Raw genomic sequence first — 23,168 nt, 5'->3', positions numbered from 1 at the left:
ACCCTCTGAGGCTATGGCTCTCTCTAAATTGAAACAGTCTTTAGGCTGAGGAATTCCCAAGCTCAAGGCTGTCCTCACACTGGTGACTCCCCAGATGTCCTCTCAGGAGGGTTCCCTTTCCCTTCTGAGTCACAGGCAGGAATTCTATGGCTTTTCAGACTCCATCCAGCTCAGCTGAAGAGCCACCTCCTATGCCCAGGTGGCCCTGACTCACCAGACATCTTAGAATTCCAATAGCTTAGCAGCAGATCTTGCCATATCCTGTCCTGCCTACTGCCTTGATGTGTAAATCTCAGATCAGGGGAATACTCCCCTAGTCTTATCAAGCCAAAAGTAGAACCCAGGGCACTCACTCGCTGGTTCATCTTAAAGCTAACTCTCTTGAGGTGGGGAAAATGGCTCAGTCAACAAAGTATTGCCATGGAAGCATTAGGACCTGAGATCAATCCCCAGCAACCCGTGTAAACAATTAGGTGCCATGGCCTTTGCAATCCTGGTGCTGGGAAGCAAAGGCAGGTGGGTCCCTGGGGATTGATGGCTAGTCAGCCCACCAGTGAGCCTTGGGTCACAGTAAGAGACTGTCTCAGAAAGCAAGGTAGATGGCGCCTGAAGAATGACATGTGAGGTTGACCTCTGTCCTCCACATACACACCAGCCCCTGGCAGAGCTAACTTTGTCCAATAAGAAGGTGACTAACTACCATGAAGTACTTCTCAAGGCATGGCTAATCCCTCCCTCACATTTAAATATTGAAAGTTCTCCAGCCCCATTTAATCACTGTCTCTAAGAGTGCAACTTCTACTTTGCCGTGTAACCCATCTTCTCGGACAACTTTCTTTGGAGAATTCTGCCCTAAGGGCCGGCATGATTTTCATAGGTAACAAAAGCTACCCTCCATGGCTGTCAGACAGAGTGTGAGACTCTCTGGTAGAACATCCCCATCTTGGCGATCTTCTCACCACCACACCCCATGAGAAGGATAGAGACAGACCCCGAGTTTGCTCTCCAAGGAACCATCTGTGATGTGTTGTCATTACTGTTGATGAAAATGATAAGCCTAAGCCCAAGAAGAATGTCTGGTTCACCCTTCTCATGTCCCACCCTCCCAGAAATGGCCAATCTTTGTAAATCCTCCTTTGACCCCTTGGCTCCCTGATGGTCAAGGATGAGATGGTTCTGCCCCTTCTAAGAAGGTGGCTCCAGTTCTATAAATGAAGCCTTGGCCTTTGAAGTAGCACTAGTGAGTGACAGCTACTTCAGTCTACACTCTCTTGTTTCCAGTGCATGATGGATTCTTTGGCAAAGAGCTCTTTTCTCAAAGCTCCCAAACACTGGCGGGCTGCAGATGTGGACGCTAAGTTGGGAAATGTGAAATGTATGGTCTCCAAAAGCACACGCCTTGAAAGAGAAACTTTATCCATGACTAATTAAGAGTCATTCTTAATGAGCGAGGCTGTGGGAAGGATTAACATGCTTCGTTCCTTTCTCAGCTTCCTGATTAGGACCTTCTAGAGTTACGAGCCCTTTCATAAATCAGCCAATCCAACTTTCTTACTCCAGCCAATATGACTCCAACCATCAACACATCATCATTGCCTGAGTATTTTTTAGCTTAGCCAATAAAAATGCCCAAGTCATCTGGCAACTTTCTGAGGTGACTTGAGAGGCAAGAAAATAGATGGTTGTCTTCTGACAACATGTACTGCTGGAGGCAAGCAGGGAGGAAGGTTCTGGAAGGCAGGAGTGAAGAGCAAACCCATGCCATTTTAGGAAAGGGATGCTGGTTTTCTCAGGAAGTGGCAGGGAGCTGGAGAGCTCATTCCAGGGGTGCCCCTTTCTCTTTTCTCAAAATTAACAGTCTCAGGAAGAGGAGAGACACACATCTTGCTCAATGCACAGGTATTGTGGAGATGACGTGAGATGGTAACATGCAAAGAACTAGGGAACACACTTTGAAGGCTGCATGGGTGCTACATGCCAAGTTCTGTGTTAAAGATGACATGTGTTACCGTTGTTATCACCATCATCACTTGTAGACAGTGTTACTATTAACTCTGCTCTGTAGAGGGAGAAGCCAGGGTTCGTCGGTATTAATCTCTGCTGGAAGTTAAACACACTTGGGTTCTCTTCCATGTTCATCCCAATTCAGTAGGAGGGATGATGTCAGGATTCTACAATCATGTGCTGAGATGGGAGCCATACTTCAGGAAATTTTAATTCCAAAAAGGATTTCCAGTAGGTACGGCCGTCACTCACATTACTGCTGTGAGATGTGTACACCCTCACAGAGTAATGTGAGATGGTTAAGTGAGGTCCCTGTACACATAGGAGAAGAGTTTCTAAAAAATCTTATCTGCCTTTGGATGCTTAGAACTGAGCTGGGGGAGAGAGAGCTGCACACATAAATCTATTTATTTTGTTATTGTTGTTTTTAAACAGGGCCTTATTATGTAGCCATCGCTGTCCTGGAACTCACTATGTAGACTAGGCAGTCCTTGAACTCACAGAGATCTGCTTCCCGTCGTCTCCTGAATGTTGTGATTAAAGGCATGCATGCACTATCAAGCTCTGTTTGTGCACACAAATCTAAAAAGCCAGGTGCATGGCACATGCTGGGTACTAGTGAGAAGAGGAATATACAAACAGTAGAGTTGGGGATGGACGGGAGGGTCTGGATGGAAGAAGAGTGGGGGACACCAGCATAACGAGATAGACAGGGCTGGACCATTCGCACTAACAGGAATGGGCAGGAGTTTACAGGCTGGAATTTCCAGGAAGCAAAGACTGAGATTGCAGAGAGAGAGCAGGTTAAGATCCAGGCGAGACTGGCACCTTACTTTACAGGCTACGAGTGGTATTCCAACTTGCAGAACATGGTAGCCAAAGGAGGCAAACCATTTTGATCAGGTTTGAAAACTTCTTCCATGGATGGCGGATTTCAAGTGAAAATCTAAATGGCTGTCTCCTAAAATCTGCTGTTTCTGTTACTACCCAGAATGGGATTTGAGGAACGCCCATTTAAACACACATTCCCATTTGCATGGAGTTTGCGACCTCATTCACCCAGTGGTGCTTAAACTTAGGATGCACTCTGGGTAATTCAGTGCATTCTGGACTGTGCAAAGCAAACCCCCAAGTTAGCACCAATCAGAAGAGGGCATGCACATTGAAGACTGTTTTCAGAAAGAAAACTGTGCGATTTTGTGAAGGACAAAACCAACCAGGATAGCAAGGGAAAAAGTATTCTGCATCAGACGGGCAAGGAGAGGCAATGGACTCAGGAGGAAAGAGCCACGTTGTTTTGAGAGAGAATTCCTTTTGGTTGGGCATAATTATAATTTGCCCTGAGACAGTCTCATGGCAATGACCCCAGGGGATGTTAATTTCAGACCCGCAGTATAGCTGCTCCCATCTAATGCATCACACTCAGGGATGCAAGAGCTTTTTGGTAATACCAGCAATGGGAGAAGGGGCAGACCCGGGGAATTCCCACGGTTGGTGGTTGGAATATCCAACTCATTTTGAAAATCGTATCTTCTCCCCTCCCCCGCTCCCACAAACACTGTCAAATGCCACTGCCCTGAGGTATTCTGGGATGACAGGAAATGCTTAAGCCCAGCTAGAAAACCAGAAAAACCCTCTTGAGACTCCTGCTGTGGGCTTAAAGGACACAGGCTGTAGACAAGGTCAGCTGACGGCCTGGTGAGGGAATGAGCTGGATTTTCAGCAGGTCCCCCCCGGAAGCCTGGGTGTGTGTGCATCCTGAAGCTTATCCAGTGCTGTCTTCTCCATGTGCTAGGGATGTCTAGAATTCTGTCCTTCTTCTTAGAGGAGGAAGCCACCAGTGAGATCACTGTCACTCTAGGATGTAAGGCTCTTAGGAGGCAGTAGGCTAGGCCACCATCACAGTTTCGCACATGCAAACATTATTATTATTATTATTATTATTATTATTAGTTGTTTGAAACATGATTTCTCTGTGTGGCCCTGGCTGTCCTGGAACTCACTCTGTTGACCAGGCTAGCCTCCATGAAAGGCTAGCTGGGATTAAAGGCATGTGCCATCACCACTGGGCTACATGAACACATTTTCACAACTCCCAAAGCAGAAGCAGCTTAACAGGGTCACAGGATCTTCTAGTTTTACTTTGGGGGTGTACTTCCCTCTTTATGTCACAGGGAGGACATTTAGGAGAAGGTGCAGCATGGGAAATATTTACTCAGACATGTATCTTGGGAAGGGGGTCATTAGTTGCAAGGCCTTCTAATATAGGGACCCCAGAAAATTCCCTTAAACATCACTTCCTCCACTTACTTTTTTTTTTTAATGCTTCAGGATTTTGGTATTTTTTTGAAGCTTCCTTTTCCTGGCTCTGTACAGGATGATGTAGCTGTTTACTTGAAGGCTCAGGAGCCAGCCAGCATTGTAAGAAAAGCGCTCCCCCCCCAAACCCCCCCCCCCACACACACAAAGAATAAGCCACTCTTCCCATGACGTTTTTGCAATGAGTATACATGAGCAGGCTTGCTCCTGGGCAGTCTCAGCCCTGCTCCTGCCTCCTGTCACAGGGCCCACTCCTCTACCCTGGCATCCTGGCATTGGTGGGAAGGAAGGAAGGAGGCCCGGGTGGGAGAAGGAAGGATCAAGGTCAGTGAACACATGGGGTCTTCACTGGATGTCTCCAAGGCACTCTTATGGCTCCCTCTGTTATGGAGTCATGTTGAAATATCTACTCCTACCTCAGTGTAACTGTCCCCAAAAGGAGGGGAGATAGGACTGACTGTGAGGAAGAGATGCAATCATGCCTCTAAAGCCAAGAACGGATCAGCTGAGGCAGTGCCCTGGAATGGGAACAGCTGGGAAAATGGAGCAGAGACCACTTCGGCTCGAATCAGAGTTCTGTCCCTGGTTAGATGTCTGGTGTTTGAGGAGGAGTGGTTTAGGACACCTGTCTCCTACAGCCACTGGAAGGATTTGTCAATGGCTATAATGAACTTTGGAAAATGACAGACACATGGCAAGTATGGTAAAAATGTCAGCTCCTTGAAGTCACACATACACACACACACACACACACACATATACACACACATACACACATACATATATATATACATACATACACACACATACACACATACATATATATATACATACACACACACACACACACACACACACACACACACACACACACACTTTATATTAGCTACTTTGGAGACACCGGGGAAAGGAGATATTGTCAACCAGCAGCTGGGATGGAAGTGATGGAGTGGTACAACCTGGGGCATGTCCATAGAACACAGGCCAGCAATTGGAAGGGACACCCAACAATTACGGCTTTAAAGTCTATTTAACAATTCATGCTATAATTTACAGATGAAAATGCAAAGGTGCCTATAATGTTCACAATACAAACTGCTAAGTACATTGTTTGACTGTATCTTTCTGGCTCTAAAACAAGGCTTTTCAACCTAACCCTCCCTGCAAAAACACGGCTAGAATCCAGCGGGCTTCCGACTCCATGATGCTTGCCCACTGGTTATCTGACTTTCATACCAACCTTAGTGTCCTCGAAGTTCTGGGATTATCACTTTCTCATAGAGCCGAACAGACTCCATCCTTCCCGGATTACAGGTACACACCTATCAGTTTTTAAAATGCAAGCACCCCCTTGTCATCTTGAGTAAGGACAACTCTGCTTCCATCTCTGACATCCACAAGGGGCCTACTTCAGGGTTTACCCAAAGCCCAGGGTGCAGGCTCTCGCTGGTTCCCACGGCCCTGGGCTATTTTTATCCTTCAGATTTATGTGGTTTTCAAGCTGTACTTTAAAGAGCACTGGGGCAAGCAGGTGGACGGTAGGATCTGACCTACATGGAAATAGGCAGATCTGTTCACACCCGTTTTACTCTTTTCGTACAATGACACAGCACACCAAGTCTGTCTCCATTAAATGGGCTCTCAGCGCTGAGCTCTTGAGGGCTGGTGGCGGGGGGGAACCAAGGTTCTTAATCCTGTGGTAAGACGAAGTCCTTACACTGAAGGGACTGTGTCCCTGAGAGGTCAGTTTTCTCTGACTTGTAGGAATGTGCCTATGTCCTCTGCTTGCTCCTCTCTCTCTCTCTCTCTCTCTCTGATTTTCTAGGATGACTTCTATGGGGCTTGTTTTCAGCCAGGATGCCTTTCACTCTCTGGCTCACCCACATTACTGTTTCCTTCCTAGGTAGGCCAGAAACTCCTTGGACAAGAATTACATCTTTTTGTATCCCCAGATTATCCTGATACTGAGTCAAAGATTCAGCAGGTGTTAGGAAAAAAAATTAGCTGGTGTATACTGAAGCAGAACACTTCCTCTCTGGCATCTTTTAACACATCCGGTTTCAGTTAGTCCATTGAACACCTTTAAACCGTGTGAAGTTTTTTATGATGGGAATTGACTTTGGAAAAAAATGAACAATCCACTCCTAAGTTTATTAGTTTTTTTTACAAGTTCAGATTTGATTTTCAAGTTTTCTTCCAAGTGGGATGTTTAATCCCTAAACTTGGGAAGCTTGCAGCAGGAGAATCATGAATTCAAGGTCACTTTGGACTACATAGCGAGTTTGAGGCTAGTCTGGGCTACATAACAAGCATCTATTTTAATAAAACAAACCAACAGAAACACTGCAAACAAAACAACAGAAAAACTAAAACAAACAAACAAACAAAACCCCTAAACAAGAACAACTTTCCAACCAGAAGCACCTACCCAACACCTCCAAGAGTTTGGGAGGCTAATTGGTTCTAACTTTTACATCTACCAGGTACCAACTTCCTGTATTTACCCAGTGCCTACAGCATAGGCTTCATCTAGTTCCCATGATACTGGACTACTTTTTTTTCCCAGATTAATGTGGCTTCTGAGATCACTAATAAACTTCCTCAAAAGAATAAAACTGGATAAATATGATTATAGAAGTGTTCAACAATATACCAGTATTTCATTTGGTGGTGATAGTGATATGTTTTTAGTGATAACACTGGTTAGCCTAGAAAATCTGCATAAATTAGAGCATGATAAAAATAAATTGGATGTAAGCTGCTGCCCCCAAACAAAACAAAATTAGACTGGGCTACTTAAGTGGTGGTAGATCACCAAGAATAAAGATGCTCACACTCTTAGTGCACAGCACCTTCCACACTCCTTTTGGAGGGCAGGAGAGAACAGCAAACCTGTGAGGCTCAAATCCAGCCCCAAGCTAGCCCGACCAGCACTAACAGCCTATCAGGTAAGGAGCTTAGCTCTCTAGCAACCCCCACACAAATGTCCTAAAGTGGATTACACATTGCTGATGAATCCCACACAGATATAGTACTGACCCAGCAAAGGAATTCATTTTTACGTCCATCCAAACTAAGGGCCAATGGAGAAAATTCTTTTTCCCTGGGATCCAGCCTCGTGTTCCCCTTAGAACACCATGGTGAAAACAAAATGTTCCAGTGCGGGTGGGGGGGTGGGATGCAACTTCCTATTGGCTCTGCCAATGACATCCTCATTCCAGGAAGAGAGAGTCTGCTTATGCTCTTGCTTCCCAACTTCAACACTGATTGCCCAAGATACCAGCCCTGAAAAGTTATCCCAGAATTCCCTGGGCTACAGACATACGGAGTCTGGCCACCCCACTATAAATAAACCAGCTGCCATTTTAGTTCCTTATTGGCCTCTTGGGATTCTAGTTTCTGTTAATCCTCAGGACTCTAGCCTCTTCTGGGAGGTCAGACAAAATGAAGCTTCTGGAAGCCAACTAACTGGGTTTGAATTCAGGCTCTACCACTTTCTGCTGCATGGTATCTCGGGATAATAAGCCTACTTCACAGGGTGGGGGCTAAGACTAAGCTAGTAGTATTTAAATTGCTTGAAATTGACCCTGGCATTTCGGAGTACTCTGCGTGTTGTTGATTATACTATCATCACCGAGCCAAGGCTGGCCCTGCAGTGGAACAGGAAAGCTAGCCCGCCTAGAAGAACCCTCTCTCCTTTCAGTTAAGCTAATGGCCTTCAGTGAACAATTTGTCATGATATTCTTGACTAGAACCAGTAACCATCTATGACAAAATGCCCAAGAAAATCAACTCAAAGGAGGAAAGATTTCAGCCCATGCTCACCTGGCTCTATTGCTTCTGGGCCTGAGGTGTGTAGCATCCCTGTAAGTGCCGATGGCAGAGTGGAAGCTTACCTCATGCCAACGGCCTATCAAATTGCATCTGGAACCCTCAGGATCCATTCGCCTCCCCTCTGAACTTGATGCACTGAGGACTGATCCTTCAATATAGGAGCCTCTGGCAAAATACTTCATATCTCAATAATAATATTAACTAGTTCTGTATTGGTGAGATAGTCCCAAATGTGGCCTTCCTTGGGGATAGGAAACAGAGATGCTCCAGTGAGAATTTCCTGGGATCTGGGAAAAGGGCAAATGCTTTCAAAGGAGCTGTGAGAAGCCCCTGATCAGGTGACTTGGTTCAATGCAAACTATGGGCTGAAAAATCCAAAGGAAAGGTTCCTTAATTCCTAGGAGCATACAAGCAAATAAGTGACTTCCACACCAACTGGCTACAGTTCCCAATTTATAAGTAGAGCTTATGATTAAGAAACAAAAACGATGTGTCCTCTAACTGGATCAGCTTCGGGGAAGAAGTAGCTCGGTCATTTCTTGCTTGATGTCCTGCTCATCATGTGTTTGTTACAGGACAGGTAGGCTAGGGCCTGGGCCAAAGCTATTGTCAACAACAATGTGGGCTCAGGCTGGGAGATAAGGAGTCCATCTTCCCTCTTTAGGAAATTGGCATGCCCAGGGGTTAGGTCTTCTAACAGTCACTTCTCAGTTCTGCTTCATGAATGTTGGTCCGATGAAGACAAACACACCAAGGAGACGTATGGCAGTCAAACACACAGCAGAGTTCTGAGTCCACTTGGGATCAGTCTACACCAAGGACACTGGGACTCTTAACAGAAACCAGCAGATTTTTTTTTTTCACCCATTGCATGTTAGAAACCGTGCTATGCTTCAATTAAACAACTATAGTTCTCTGCCATACAGCTTCATACATAGGATTCTTAGTTGCTGAAGCATATTTGAGTTGGAACTGTGATTTTTTTTTTTTTAAAAAAATGGTCTTGTAGACAGACAGGCCTTCGCCAAGGTAGGATATTTTACTGAATGAATTGAGCTTTGAAAAAAAAAAAACAGTAAACAGAAGCCCTGTCCACTGATGATCTATCTTATCAATGTCTTCAGCCCATTCATGCCTTAGCAACCTGTAAGACTAGATAGAGCAGCCTTACTATGGGTTCCTGGTGATTTCACACTCATAAACCCTTGATGTCAGATTTGGATAGGATCTTACAATTCACATATTCCGAGCTCCCTTGTGTCTTTTGCCATCTGTGATTGTGAACGAGGAAATCAGTGGCCACAGAAGCGTCTCTGGGCAAGCCTCATAGGCAGAAGTCAGAGCAAGAATGGGCATTCATTTTTGATGTTGTTGTTTGAGACAGGGTTTCTGTGTGTAGACTTGGTTATCCTGGAACTCACTCTGTAGACAAGGCTGGCCTCGAACTCAGAGATTTGCCTGGCTCTGCCTACCAAAGGCTGGGATTAAAGGCATGTGCCACCACTGCCTTCTTGATACACAGTGCTCTCTTTCTGATATACCATAGTCCCTACAAATCAAGAGGGCACTATGAACTCAAATGGCCTAGTGGGCTGTACCAACCACCTGGCAAGATCTTCAAAGCTAGAGCAGGAAGGGCCCATGGGGTTATCTGAAATATCAGAGCCCACTGGAACAAAAAGTCCAGGTTATATGAGGAAAAGCCATTGCTTCAGCTGAGAAATTTCAATAGACGAGGCAGAAACTTCTCCATGGAATGGCTCAGGTGATTCTCTCTGTGGAAAACATCACACCACTATCAAAATTCAACACCAATCTAAAAATAGACACTCTAAAAAAAGAGGTAAATCCTGAAATCCAATCGATGGGGGTGCTGGGGAGAGATTGAGAGAGCTGACGTCAACCATGAGGAAACTGGCTTTGTTTACTGTCTAGTTTTAGATTTCTACATGAAACTTTTCATTTGGATTAGGAATTGAGCAACTGACCTCTTAGAAGTGTGCCCATCACTTACCACAACTGGAAGTAGCCTCCGTTCTCATCTCCCATTAGCTCAGAGCTCCCTGGTTAAAAGTTCTAGACTAGTCAGTAGAGTATTACACCTTACTCACAAGCAGGCTGACCTTCTAGATACAGGGGGAAATGGAATAGCCTAAGCCAATGCATCCTTCAAGACCTCTCATGGCCTCTGGTTTCCTGGGTTGTCAAACAGCCTCCTCTGCTGTCCCTGCCTTTCATTGTCTTCAATTCATGCTACACGGGATGTAGTTGCACGGGATGTGCTTTCCAAGTCACCATTCCCTGGAACATCTTGGAGGAGGTCTCCGCTAGCGTGAGTCTGGACCTTTGCCTGGCATTGTCAGCAGTTGTAGCTCTTAGCCAGAATCTCTCCCATGAAGTTGTCTTTCTCACAACTTCCCAGTACGAGTCTGCTATTCCTGCACATTGTGGCATTCAGGGTCTATTCCTGTAAAATCTCTTGCTCCGTAAAACTCTCTGTCTCTCCCTACCCCCACCAACCAGGCAGAGTCCATTCCTCCCCTAGCCTTCCCCACAAGGGCCCTCTTCTCCCCCAGGAGGCACTGTCATCTATGCAAAGTAGGTACTGTGACCTGAATCCCAGCTCTGTCTTGCTTGGAATGTTAATGTGTGAAGCAGGACAAAGTGGGGCTTCTCTGCCTCATGGAAAAAGTGGACTATAAAGGCCACCCTGCCACAACATGCATGGTGGCTGTATGAGCACACACATACCACCTCAACTGAGGCTCCTCTACAAAACCTAGTTTGAAAATTAGCATCATTAGAATAAACAAATAGCTTAGAAGAATGAGTAAGTATATCCCCTTGTAGCAGAAAACACACCAAACACACCCACTTAGGACACACACATATATATGTTAAAGGCATTTAACTCTTAGTCTGCATTATGTCAGTATCCATGGGTTATTTATAAGCTACCATCAAGATTACATCATAGAATGTGAGAAGTACAGAGCAGGTGGTTCTGTTTCTGAGAGGCCTGGGCCAGCCCTCACCAGGCAAAGATGATCAGTGCAGGATCTCTCACTGCAGGAGAGAGTCAGAATCTTCCCCCTAGGTTCTGATCATTGCTGCCAGAAGCTAAGCCTTTGTGGCCAACCTCCAATGCAAAATTTCTCTACTGGGGTCTTTATATAGTCTAGAAGCCTGGAAATTATCTAGAGGATTACTGAAAGCAAGGGGAGTAGGAATTCTGTATGACCGATGCCAATTTTAGGAATGTATGTATCAAGTATATGTTTCTTTTAAAAAAATCAGGAAACACACATAATCATTTTAGTAATAGTCATTTGAATTATTCTTTTTTGCCCTTTTTGAATTTTCCAAAATTTCTACAAAGAACAAATATTCTTGAGCTTGGCAGAGTGAGGCATGCCTTCAACCTCAGCACTCAGGAGACTGAGACAAGCGGATCTCTATAATTTTGAATATAACCTGGTCTATGTAGTGAGTTCGGGGCCACCCAGGGCTACATGGTAAGGTCCTATTTCAAAAACCAAAACCAAAACAAAGCCCTGTGTTTGGGAACTAGAATGAAGCCAGCACTTTCCACACTGTGGCACTGTGAGCATGCTCTCACGAGGTGAGACCATGACCTCCCCTGGCCACCACTGCATGCTGTGACAGGGAACATGGTGCCTCACGACATGGCACATAGTAGGTGCTAAATACACTATAACCGAATAGAAGAATGTGAAGCTCCCACCCTAGCCCATTCTGGATGAAGCAGAGACAGGCAAAGCCTACCTTGCTGGCCAGCTAGTCTAGCCAAACAACATGCTCCAGGTTCAGTGACCAAGACCTTGTTCCAAAAATGGAACATGATGCAACATACTTCAAGTTTATCTCTGGCTTTACGTGTTCACATGCAAGTGAGGACTCCCACACACAAGTGCAGAAAAGTGCATATCACCCTTTCCCCAAAGTTATTTGTTGATGTTTGGTTGGTTGGTTGGTTTGGGGGGTGGTAGTTTGTTTGTTTGATCTTTCTTTATTTGAGTCAATCTTGTTATATAGCAGAGGTTGGCCTCAAACTTTCTATCCTTTGCCTCAGCCTCTAAGTGTCAGGTTTATAGGTCTGTGCCAAAGATGATAAATTTTATGTTCATTTTATCACAATAAAGTATGGAAATAAAAAAGAAGGATGATTAAACTTACTTTACCATAACATATGAAGAAGATGCAAGATAAGTTAACTGGAAGCCTTTGAAGGCAACTCTTCAATTCAGATGTAAGACTTCCTTACATGCAAAGAAGTTACCTGATATAACAGCCTCTAGATTAAGAGGTAGAACTTCACCATGTCTGTCTGGGGTGGGGACACAGGAGCAAAGTGCATTCTATAACCTTGTGTTTCATCACAGAGTGAGCCCTTGCTTCAAGACCTGAGCAACAGCTTTCTTCACCAGGCTTTGTGGTGGCTTGAAAGAAAATGCCCCTCAATGGGAATGGCACTATTAGGAGATATGGCCTTGTTGGAGGAAGTGTGTCACTGTGGAGGTCAGCTTTGAGGTCTCTTGTATGCTCAAGCCACACCCAGTGAGACAGACCACTTCCTGGTGCCTGCAAGTCAAGATGTAGGACTCTCAGGTCCACTACCAGCACCATGTCTGCCTGTACACCACCATGCTGCACCATGATGATTATGGATTAAACCTTTGAAAATGTAAGCCACCCCAATTAAATGTGTTTCCTTTATAAGAATTGCCATGAACATGGTGTCTCTTCACAGTAATAGAAACCCTAAGACAGGCTTATTTGGTATGGAATTATGTTGTCCCGTCTACTTGCTGGAGCAGTCCCACTCCAGCCCTCCACAGACTCATCCCTCAGTGCTCCTCGGGGCAGCAGAGATTATCACTCAATGACCTTAAACACCGACCCTCCTATGAGAGTCCCCTTATGTCCTCAGTCCATTACAGGCCACAGGCCCCCTGAATGCGTGAACTGGCCAAGCAGGGGAAATGGCATGGCTGCCCAGTGCCATCAAGGGAGATGTGTTTCCTAGAGTTTTAATCACTTGGATGAACGGATTGTGTCACACAAAGCCCAAAGGAAGCATCCACACAGACTCACTTCACCTAAACCTGTTAAAGATTACCAACCTTATCACAACCTAGAGTCTTCTACTGGCAAGCCAACTGATTCCCTGAGGGTGCTAATCCAAAAACAACTCATGGTATTGAACAGTCTCGGGCTTTTTTTTTTTTTTTTCTTCCCAGAGACAGCCACCAAAGGGGTCAAAACCCCTCCAGCTCCTCCTAGGCCCTCCCTGCCACCTCCCACGTCATGTGGTCTCACAGGACCGGGGGCCACACTTTCTCAGCTCTCTTAGGTTTGTCTATTTATTAGATTTGCCATCTCTTTTCAAGACTCTGCCAACCGTCTTGTATGCCTTTCACCTTTTTTTTTTTTCTTTAGGGTTTGCTATTCTGTAAAAAGTCAAAGCAAACATTAGAGTTCCTTGAAACTACAAATTCTCTCCTCTGTTGTCAACACTTGCTCTGGGTAGCTCTCCCCATGCCCACAGAGATGATTAAAGCACACTTGAAAAACATCTCCAGTTGCTTTTTAAGGATTTTCCATGCTGCACATTCCCCAGGGCTGGAGGGAGGCTGGCCAACAGAGATCCTGTAGGAGCTCAGCCCTGTTTCCTTCACGGCAAAGTCCTCCAGGATTTGCCTTCCCAGGCCTGGCAGGAAATGCCAGAGGGTGGGGGACGGGTACAGTGTGCAGGGCTGCAAGCCTTAAAGAGGCAAGACCATGGGTGAAGTTGTCCCAGTCAGGTTTCGTGGGAGCCAATTGCAAAGGGTGGTTTGGCAATGTCGAGCATGAAATAGAAACATACAGAATCTAAAAGGGCCTGGGAATTTTCATTTTCTGTTAACCACAAAATCAAAACCAATCTCTCTTAGGGTTCTCTGAGCCCTAGCCGCCAATGGGACAGGCAATTTCTGAAAAAGCGGCTTCTCCATCAAGCTCTAACCTGGAGCAGGCCATGTCTTTAGCGCCTAGGAGGACACCTCAGGCCCCTAAAGAAGGCTCACAGCACTGCTGTCTCTTTCTCTTCGGCCTCTGACTTTGCAAGAATTTATTTTCCTTATTTTCTCAGTATACACCTGACCCCCCAACTTCACCTCTTTCCCTGGGCCTCCTTTTCCATAAAGAAGCAGGGACACAGGAGCTGTGAAGTCCAGTGTGGGGAAAATGTCAAAATGACATCTAGAAAGAACTTTGAGGCCATCTCCTGGCACCTTTCATCTTCTAGATGTTAGCCCTATTTCAAGGTTCAGGTTTGTAGCCTCCCTAGAAACCCAAAAGGTACACAATATAGCAGAAGCTCAAGTCTAACACAAGGTCTGAATTTGATGGAAATGTAACTCGTAGCCTTACTGACTAGCCTATCTGCCCATCCTCACTAGCCCTGGAATGCTGGAGTCACTTGCTTCTTAGCTTCCAAAGCCTATGGAAGACAGCTGCAGTACGCTTACCGAGAACAGAGTGGCTTAGTATAGAAAAATCTCAAGTCACTATTTGAATTCAGTGTGGTCATTCAGTGGGCTGCAGCCGCCAGACTTGACTGAACCATTACGGTTAATGCCAATGGATCTGCACAGCCATCATCCCTGGTTGCCAAAAAAGACACAGGCCCTTACTCTACACTCTTCCAAGTCAGCCAGCCAACCTGTACACAGCACACAGCTTAAAGCCGTGCATCATCTACCAGGAAGTTCTCAAAGCCGTTTCCAGGAGAACCTTGTCTTCCTCTATACTAAACCCTGAATCTGTTAGTGAATTTTCTATCGCTGTGATAAAACACCATGACCAAGGCAGCCCGAGAACAAAGAGTTTATTTGCACTATGGTTCCAGAAGGTTAAATTCCATGATGGCTGAGCAAAGACATGGTGGCAGGGGCAGCAAGCTGAGGGATCAGATCTTGAACTGCAAGCCAGAAGCAGAGAGAGCATATGGCGAGAGGCTTCTAAACCCCAAAGCCCGCCTCCAGTGACACAGTCTCCCCAACAAAGCCACACCTCTCACACCCCCTAAGCTTCCTCAAATAGTGCCACTAACTTGAGACCAAGCATTCAAATGTCTGAGCCTGGAGGGATCATTCTTATTCAGCTCCCCACACTGAGGCTCACCTAGGGGCCGAGGAACTGGACGTTTTCAGGAAAAACAACATGCAAGCAAGATTGGAAACTGACCATGGATCATGGCTGCCCTTTCAGCTCCCTGCCCTGCCCAAGTCTCACTCTTCAAAAGCACCTCTTCTCCATTAGACCCTGAAGAACAGCAGCTCTGAGTCCTCTTGGTTTGAGTGTCCACCCCGAACAGGATTACTTAGTGCTAATTTACTGTAGAAGCTGGTATAAGTCCTCGTTCCTGGACCCAGTCACCCTTCCTCATGAGAATCTGTGTTCCCGTCTACTTCAATCAGGAGGTTAACAGCCATTCTTTAAAACCATGACTATTGGTTGGTAAAGAAGAAGTCAGGGTTTTGTTTTGTTTTTTAAAAATTTATGTATGAGTGCTCTGTCTGCACGTATGCCTGCAGGGGGCATCAGATCCCATTATAGATGGCTGTGAGCCACCTTGGGGTTGCTGGGAATTGATCCCAGGTCCTCTGGAAGAGCAGCCAGTGCTCTTAACCACGGAGTCATCTCTCCAGCCTGCAAGTCAGTTTTTCAAAGTAAAATTTGGGGTCTGTAGAGGTCTGAATGAAAATAGCCCCCATAGACTCACTGGAGGTGTGGCTCTGTTGGAGGAGGTGTGGCCTTGTTGGAGGAAGTGTGTCACCGGGGAGTGGGCTTTGAGGTTTCAGAAGTTCAAGCCAAGCCTAGCGGTTCACTGACTCTTCCTGCTGCCTACAGATCCAGATGCAGAACTCTCAGCTTCCAGCACCATGTCTGCCTGTGTGCTGCCGTGCTTCCTACCATGACGACAATGGATTACACTCTGAATTATAAGCCAGCCCCAATGAAAAGTTTTCCTTTATAAGAGTTGCCATGGTCATGGTGTTTCTTCACAGCAATAGAACTCTACTAAGACAGGGTCTATAAAATGATGCTTCATAAAGTTCCTTCGATTAGTAAATCAATGTCCTGTAGGAAGAGTAAATTATAATTTATTAAGAAAGATAAACTACAGACATGCTGTTTAAAAGAGGTGCCAGCTTGTTCCTGTGACTACCTGACATTGGCCTGGGGATTAGTGTATCTCTGACATGCAGAGGAAGTCTTTTCTCTCTGCCACCTAGACCCTCAAAACCATGTTAGTTCATTTCTTCTGCCATAAGTAGAAGTCGTGGTATTCTTCAATGCCAGTTTGTATTCCAAAGAGAAACCTTGGCTTTGGCAATCTTCAGTGTGAGTTTTTTGTAGTATATAGTGGCACTGAAGATGTCATCACCCTTTCTCATTTACCTATCAAGAGGCCCCCAACTGTGGTTCTCCAAGAATCACCATATACAGGAGCCCCACAGAGCCTTCATGGCTAGACCCAGCTCTTTTAGGCACCTGGACCTTTTGAGTTCATAGAAAGAGAGGTAATGTGGCTCCCTCCCTACACAGCCACCTCAGTCAGACATGAGCCTGTAGAGATTGGTGGGGCACTCAGCTGGCAGAGGCAGTCACATCAGATCAAGGCCTCACCGGAGTAGCAATCCCAGAGGCCAGATGAGGTGCCAGGTTTGACTGCCAACATGTACTGCCTGTGGAAAGTAAAATCTCTTATTCATATCCCAGAGGCAGGGTTCTTGCATAACATGCATGAGACTCTAAGTTCAATTCCTACTACCCCACCTCCAAATACATTAAAAAAAAAAAAAGACTATTGTTCTCTGAAACAATTTTCTCAGTGGTACAAAGAGAAAAGTAGACTAAGTGGGTTTTACTGTCATTATTGTTTTTAAGACAAAACTCAAAAAACTTTCAAGTATCTGATTGTGACAGTAGCACATATTGGATGTGAGCCCATGTAGTATAAGTACCATGGACAATAAAGACATATGGGACCTGATACACTTCTCTTGAATCTTGAATGAAGTTCTAAAAGGAGTCAGACATGGAGGCTCGTGCCTGGAATGCCGCTGTTTAAGAGGTGGAAACAGGATCATCACAAGTTTTGGGCCTGTGTGAACTCAGGTACCATCTCAAAACCAAAAACAACAGCTAAGTTCTAGTGGAAAAAAAAAAAAAAGCAAGGTGGCCCCATCTCTGGGCTTCTTACGTCCCAATGGACTCTGCATTTGTAAACACACAGGAACTCACACCAGCCCGTTTGGAATTGCACAATATGCATTTAAGAGAAAAGTGGGGCTTAGCCAGCCATTCCTAGGCTTGCTCAGGAAAGGAACCGAGTCTTACGAAATGGGGCTCTCTGAAGACAGCTTCCCAGAGAAAACAATCCTGGTGTCCCTGAAGGAGAAGCCACAGGATGGCTGGGCATTTTCAGGTGTTTCTCATTTCTGAAGAGATCAGAGGAGAGGGAAATTCCCCCTAGATCAGCGTTGCTCAACGTGGACTAGGTGTGGCATGCGGGGTGGTGGGGACCAGATAAGTTGAGCTACAGTGGATGAAACTGAGGCCTTTTTCCACTGCAGGACTCTTCGGGGACTCTGATAAATGTGTACTAAGACTGCTGAACAGAAGCAGGGGCCACAGAGTCCTTCATTCTTAAAGCTCCCGAGATAAGCAGGGCTCTCAGAACCAGCCTTGGGGGAACTGAACCAAAGAGACCAGGTTTCTGAGAAATGGAATCTGGCTCATCAGGACCTAGCATATAGGAAACACTCAATATAGTTGGAATAAAAGGTTCCTGAGTGACAAGATGAGGAATTCGCTTCATTCTAAGCAGGGAGAATGACACTCAGCCCAAAATGGTGGAGAGTATGCCCAAGAGCCAGACACCTCACATGTGTGCAAGCGCATGCACGCACACACAAACACACACACACACACACACACACACACACACACACACACACACACGTACAAATGCACACACAGCTCCAGCACCCCGGTGCTCATCCAGAATGCAACTGTTTACTATCTAGGCTCCAGGCAGGAACAGATAGGGGTCTAGATTCAAGCTTTCTTTGTCTTTTAAAGACAAACACTACAAATCTATAATGCATCCTAGAAGACTTTCTCCCACACATGCCCCCCCCAAAGAAAAATAAAGTAAGAATTTTATGAAGAAAATGTGCTTTTCCCCCATCTAAGAATAATACCACATCAGATGAGGGGGCCTCCAAGGATGCTCTTACAGATCCTTGTCCCTTTACCGCCACCTGCTGGTGGTCAGGCACCTATGCGGTAAATTTCAAAACGCTTGAATTTCACTGTGGAATTCCAAGCATGTTTAGATTTTGCATCTCTTATGACATCACACAAGTTAGAAGAATTAGGGTAGCTTTTGCTCATTTTCTTTTGAGCTGGAAACAACCTAGAAGTGATTTGACTGTTGATAAAAGTTAGGAGCCGGAGCAGAGTATACACCACTATTTTGCTTTGTGTAGCTACAATTTGCAAAGTACACCATTGCTCTGCTCATCCCTGTACAAGGGCACTCTCAAAGAAGATCGTGTCCCTATTTCCGCAAAGATAAACTCTACTCTGCCTTATAGAGAAGCATGTAGAAGGTCAAAAATTGGTATCCGACAAGGTCGAGAGACTATGTGTTACATTCCACAATACTACCCGAGATCAGCCCCCTTCGCAAGCATACCTTGGTCTGGAAGCAGCAATAGAGTTGGGTTAGGTAAGGGTGTTTGCGTGCCAGAGCCAAAATCCTCTTCTCCGTCATCGTGCAGTCCACGTCGTCATCCTGGAGGATGACGTCCTTCTTTAAGACCTTCACAGCGTACACTTCATCTTTGCCCTTGAGTTCCGCCAGCATGACCTGCAATCAGTTTGAACCATCTGGTCAGTCTACGCACACACGGACTCAAACAATGTCAAACACCTACATGCTGCTTGCGTTTTTCCTTTCATTTTGAATGAGGATGTTTCGGAAATTAACGTTTGAAATGTTTAGGGAATCTACCCTGCCTAAGTCAGCTGCTAAAGTTTTTCTTTTCTTCTTTTTAATCTCTGGCATGGTGCTCAGGTTACATCATTACTCGTATCTTCATCTGCATTAGTGATGCTGTAATTACCAGAGAACAAATGTATCTCTTTCTCCCCTCTATCCCTCTCCTCTCACTTTTTTTTTCTTTTTCAATTTCTTCCTTTTTTTGACAGTCCACACTACATAGCCTGGGCTGGTCTTGAACTCATGACACTTCTGCTTCAGTCTCCCAAGTGTTGATACTATAGGTGTACCCTACCATGCTACAAATGAATACAGGGCTTTCAGAAGAAGCAATATTTTCTATGTATTTTCCTATAAGGTCACTATCATTATCCTGATTGCTGATAAAGTAAAAACACTATAATTTATTCCAATATCTCCCTCCTATTGGAAATTTAAGTTATACCAAATTAAATTCTATATAAGTTGCACTGAGTGCTTTTGGACACAATTTAAATTTTTCCTTGGCCTTATATCCTTGAAATAGAAATTCTCATTAAACATTTAACACATTTCCTGACTTTCAAGGGGGCTGTGTTCATACACACAGAATATCATTTTAGTGTGTAACATAGATTTAGTATGAGCACAGGCCACATTAACTTACAACTTTTTTTGTTTGTTTGCTTTTTCTTACTTAACAAGTGGGAGATATAATTTTGATTCCATTTTCAACTTTCAGCTGAACTTTCTGGAATATTTATTTTCTAATTGAGTTGCTTTGGGAGAGAATTGCTTTTCCTTTTGCTTAGTTACTCACTGGCTTGTGTTATTTCTCCTAAGTCGGTACATATATGATACATAAAGACAAACCTCTAGCTTTCTGCACAGGCCTCCATGCCTCCTTCATGGCAGTCTGTTATTTTTGTTCCTGAACATTTGTGTACTTAAACCTGCCCTGTTATGGTGATATTTTATTTGTGCTGAAATGTGATTTTATTTGTATGTTAATAAAGTTGCCCAGAGATCAGAGCTTAAGAGCAAGTCATTAAGCAGAAGTCTGGTAGTGGTAGCACACGCCCTTAATCCGATCACATGGCAGGCAGAATCTCTGTGTGTTCAAGGACACAGCCAGCATGGTGACACACACCTTTAATCTCAGTACCAACCATAGAGACCTGGAGATCTGTACAGACAGGCAGTGATGAGGAAGTCATGTGGTTGGGTTTAGAACCAATGAGAAGGCAGAACAGAAAGGCAATAAAAAGACAGGACACAGGAAGAAGGTCTCTCTCAGGGGAAGGACAGCAGCGAATGGTAAGATAAGGTGGTCTCAGCTCTTGGCTACTGCTCCATCTCTGGGCTTTTAACTCTTTATTTGGCTCTGAGTTTCTTATTTAATACGACCGTTTAGAATTACATCTACACCCTGTGTTTGCCATTATGGTGTCTTTCCATAGCTCTGCAAGTGAAAACACAATTTCTTCCCCTGACAGATGACGGCCAGGTCTATGTTCTTGACCTTTGCCTTTAAGTGGGTATTTTCATTTACCTACCCCAGTCATGGGTCTTTTCTCCTTTTGGATGACTCTGAAGTGTACTATTCCAGTATTGTTGTCAAAGGGAAATGACCACAACCCAAGGAACCTGAGAGGTTCAAGATTCTGTTACCCACAAAATACAGCCTGTAAAACTGACTCAAACCTTACTGTAATGGCTGTGAGTTTGCCTAAGAAACTACTAGCTAAGTGATCAGAACTCCTACGTCACTAAGTGGGAAGCTCTGAGCATGCTCTTTTCCCTAGAATCTTGCTCAAACTCAAACCCAGCCCTGCTCACAGCCTAAGCCAGAGTCGTGCCTAAACCAGAGGCCTGGGGTCTGTTTTTTATTTAGCTATTTTTAAAGAATGCAATTGCTTCAGCAGTTGCCCTCTGAGTCAGTTCCAGGTACCTCCCTGCCAGGAGATCTCAGGACAGATAGGGGCAGGTGAGGGCCTGCAGAGCAGGCCCTGTGCCTGGGGGCTTCACAGAGCCTTCCCTCAGAACTGCTCTGGAATGGTGGACTAGGCCTTCAGCTCAGCCAGCAGACTGACTCATGGGCACAGCTTCCCAGAGCCCAGGACATATGAGAGCACATGACTCCTAGAGCTGCTTGGTCCCCAAATAGGGTCTCTGTTTCATGAGGTCCCCAAAAGGCAATTCCCATGAACCCCAAGGCACAGCTTGAAGAAGGAGGACAAGAGGCAGACAGAAGTCTGACATGATCCCCCAGTTTCCTGGGCTCTTTGTCTTTTTGTCCCTCTAAAATCAAATCTTTGCATCTCCTCAAACTCATCGCTGAGCTCACTGAAGGGCACAGCCCCCACCTGGTGTTTATGCAGTCGAGAGCAGGGGAAAATGTCCTCAAGACAGGGGCCCCAGATCCACTACAGGATTATCCAGCTCTTCTGTCACAGAGAGGAAGAGCAGCACCAGGAAAGTCAGCTAAAGGACATTCAGCTTCCAAAGTCCTACATGGTAAGGTTTGCTCTGAACCTAAAGTTCACGGAGGACAAGGGCTCAGAGTTCACGCATGCTCACAGACTTCCTCCTGAGGAGAGCAGAATTTCAGACGGCTCTCTGCACAAGGAAGAAACCTGCAGAGGGGTTTGATTGACAGTGTGCTCCCTCCTCCGCTCCACTCCTCTCCCCATTGGACAAATGAGAACAACTGAATTCCCACAACCAACCGAAGAGCAGAACTGGGACCCCCATCCGCCAGGCATGAGCCCGTTTTCACCCCATAAGGAAGGAAAAGGTGACCAGAACAGGCCAGACTGCCCAAAGGAAACCAGCACCAGTCCACCTGTGTGCCACCGACCTTGCCAAAGCTGCCTTTGCCCAACACCTTGATGAAGTTGAACTCATCCAGGCCCAAGCGCTTGGCCTGGCCTTGCCGGACTTCACCGTTCTCGCCGGAGCTGGCCAGCTGGCCATCGGTAGATGATGATGCTCTGTGCTCCTCTCCTCGGTTGTCAAACGACAAGGCCTTCCGGATGTTGTTTTCAAGTTCTTTTAGTTCTAGGGCCAAGAAGAAAAAGATGCTAGATTAGAAGGCCCCTCATGCGCCCTTTACCTTAAGACTCCATATTCAGAATCCATGAGCTTTCAGCCCTCCTCAGCTGTTCATAGCGGCAGATCTAGGGACATCCTTCTGTAGGCTGCTTTATCTGTCCAACACACTTCCTCTGGTGCCTAATGCACAAGACATCAGTCTGTAGTGAGGAGGGAGGAAGACATAGTTCCTGAACTGGCAGGGTTCACTGCCACCAAAGGCCTCTGAAGGCCTCCTGGCAACCTTGACCATGATTCGAGGTGTGGTGAGAATTCATGTCTTCCCCGGAACTCTGCAGACTCAGAGGCGACAGGCTCCCTTCCCTTCAAGTTTCCTTTGAAGATTAGAACAAACACTTAGAAGCCACGCTCACAGTCATCACTGGTGACAGAATCATTCACTCACAGGGACTAGGAAGCCTTTGTCTTCTAAAGGTCTTTACTTGGCCTGGATGCTGGCTTTACTCTGAGTACTTATCCCACACAAAGCTACCTCATAGAGTGAGCCACAGGCTTATCATTAACAAAAGAAGAGCTTCCCACCATGACATGTCACTAATTTATCTTTGACGGGGAGGAATTCTACAGTCCATTTTCATAACTATGAGATGGTCTTGCAGCCTTCTGGGGTATGCGACCTAAATTACCTGGGGATGACAGTGTTGGGCGGCCCTTTGACCTTTTCTGTTTGAAGAAGACCTATTATAGTCAGACATTCATTCACCAAAGCGAGCACTCATCTGTGCAGAATGGGGATCTTGACATGACGCTACCGCAAAAGATTCTCATGAGTAACAGGGGTTACAGACGGGAGCAGAGAGTTTATCCCTTGGGATGGAGACAGATGAGTGAGCAGCACCCT

At 45.5% G+C, this 23,168-nt stretch overlaps 1 protein-coding gene across 3 annotated transcripts in view; it reads right to left on the bottom strand.

Moving 5' to 3' along the window:
* The window catches only part of Prkce (protein kinase C epsilon), a 505,347-nt gene that overhangs the window by 149,100 nt on the left and 333,079 nt on the right, over positions 1-23,168 (bottom strand). For all 3 annotated transcript variants that reach the window (XM_052746469.1, XM_052746470.1, XM_052746471.1), the window contains exons 9-10: positions 22,074-22,273; positions 18,929-19,102 (exon numbers count right to left, since the gene is read on the bottom strand). In XM_052746469.1, coding sequence (XP_052602429.1) covers positions 18,929-19,102; positions 22,074-22,273 — 374 coding nt within the window. The remainder of the gene's footprint in view (positions 1-18,928; positions 19,103-22,073; positions 22,274-23,168) is intronic.

Source organism: Peromyscus californicus, unplaced genomic scaffold (assembly GCF_007827085.1).
Source record: "Peromyscus californicus insignis strain IS unplaced genomic scaffold, ASM782708v3 Scaffold_1__1_contigs__length_55948999, whole genome shotgun sequence".
NCBI classification, from domain to species: domain Eukaryota; kingdom Metazoa; phylum Chordata; class Mammalia; order Rodentia; family Cricetidae; genus Peromyscus; species Peromyscus californicus.
The sequence above is the reverse complement of the archived record's forward strand: the minus strand, read 5'-3'. Positions and strand labels throughout refer to the sequence as shown.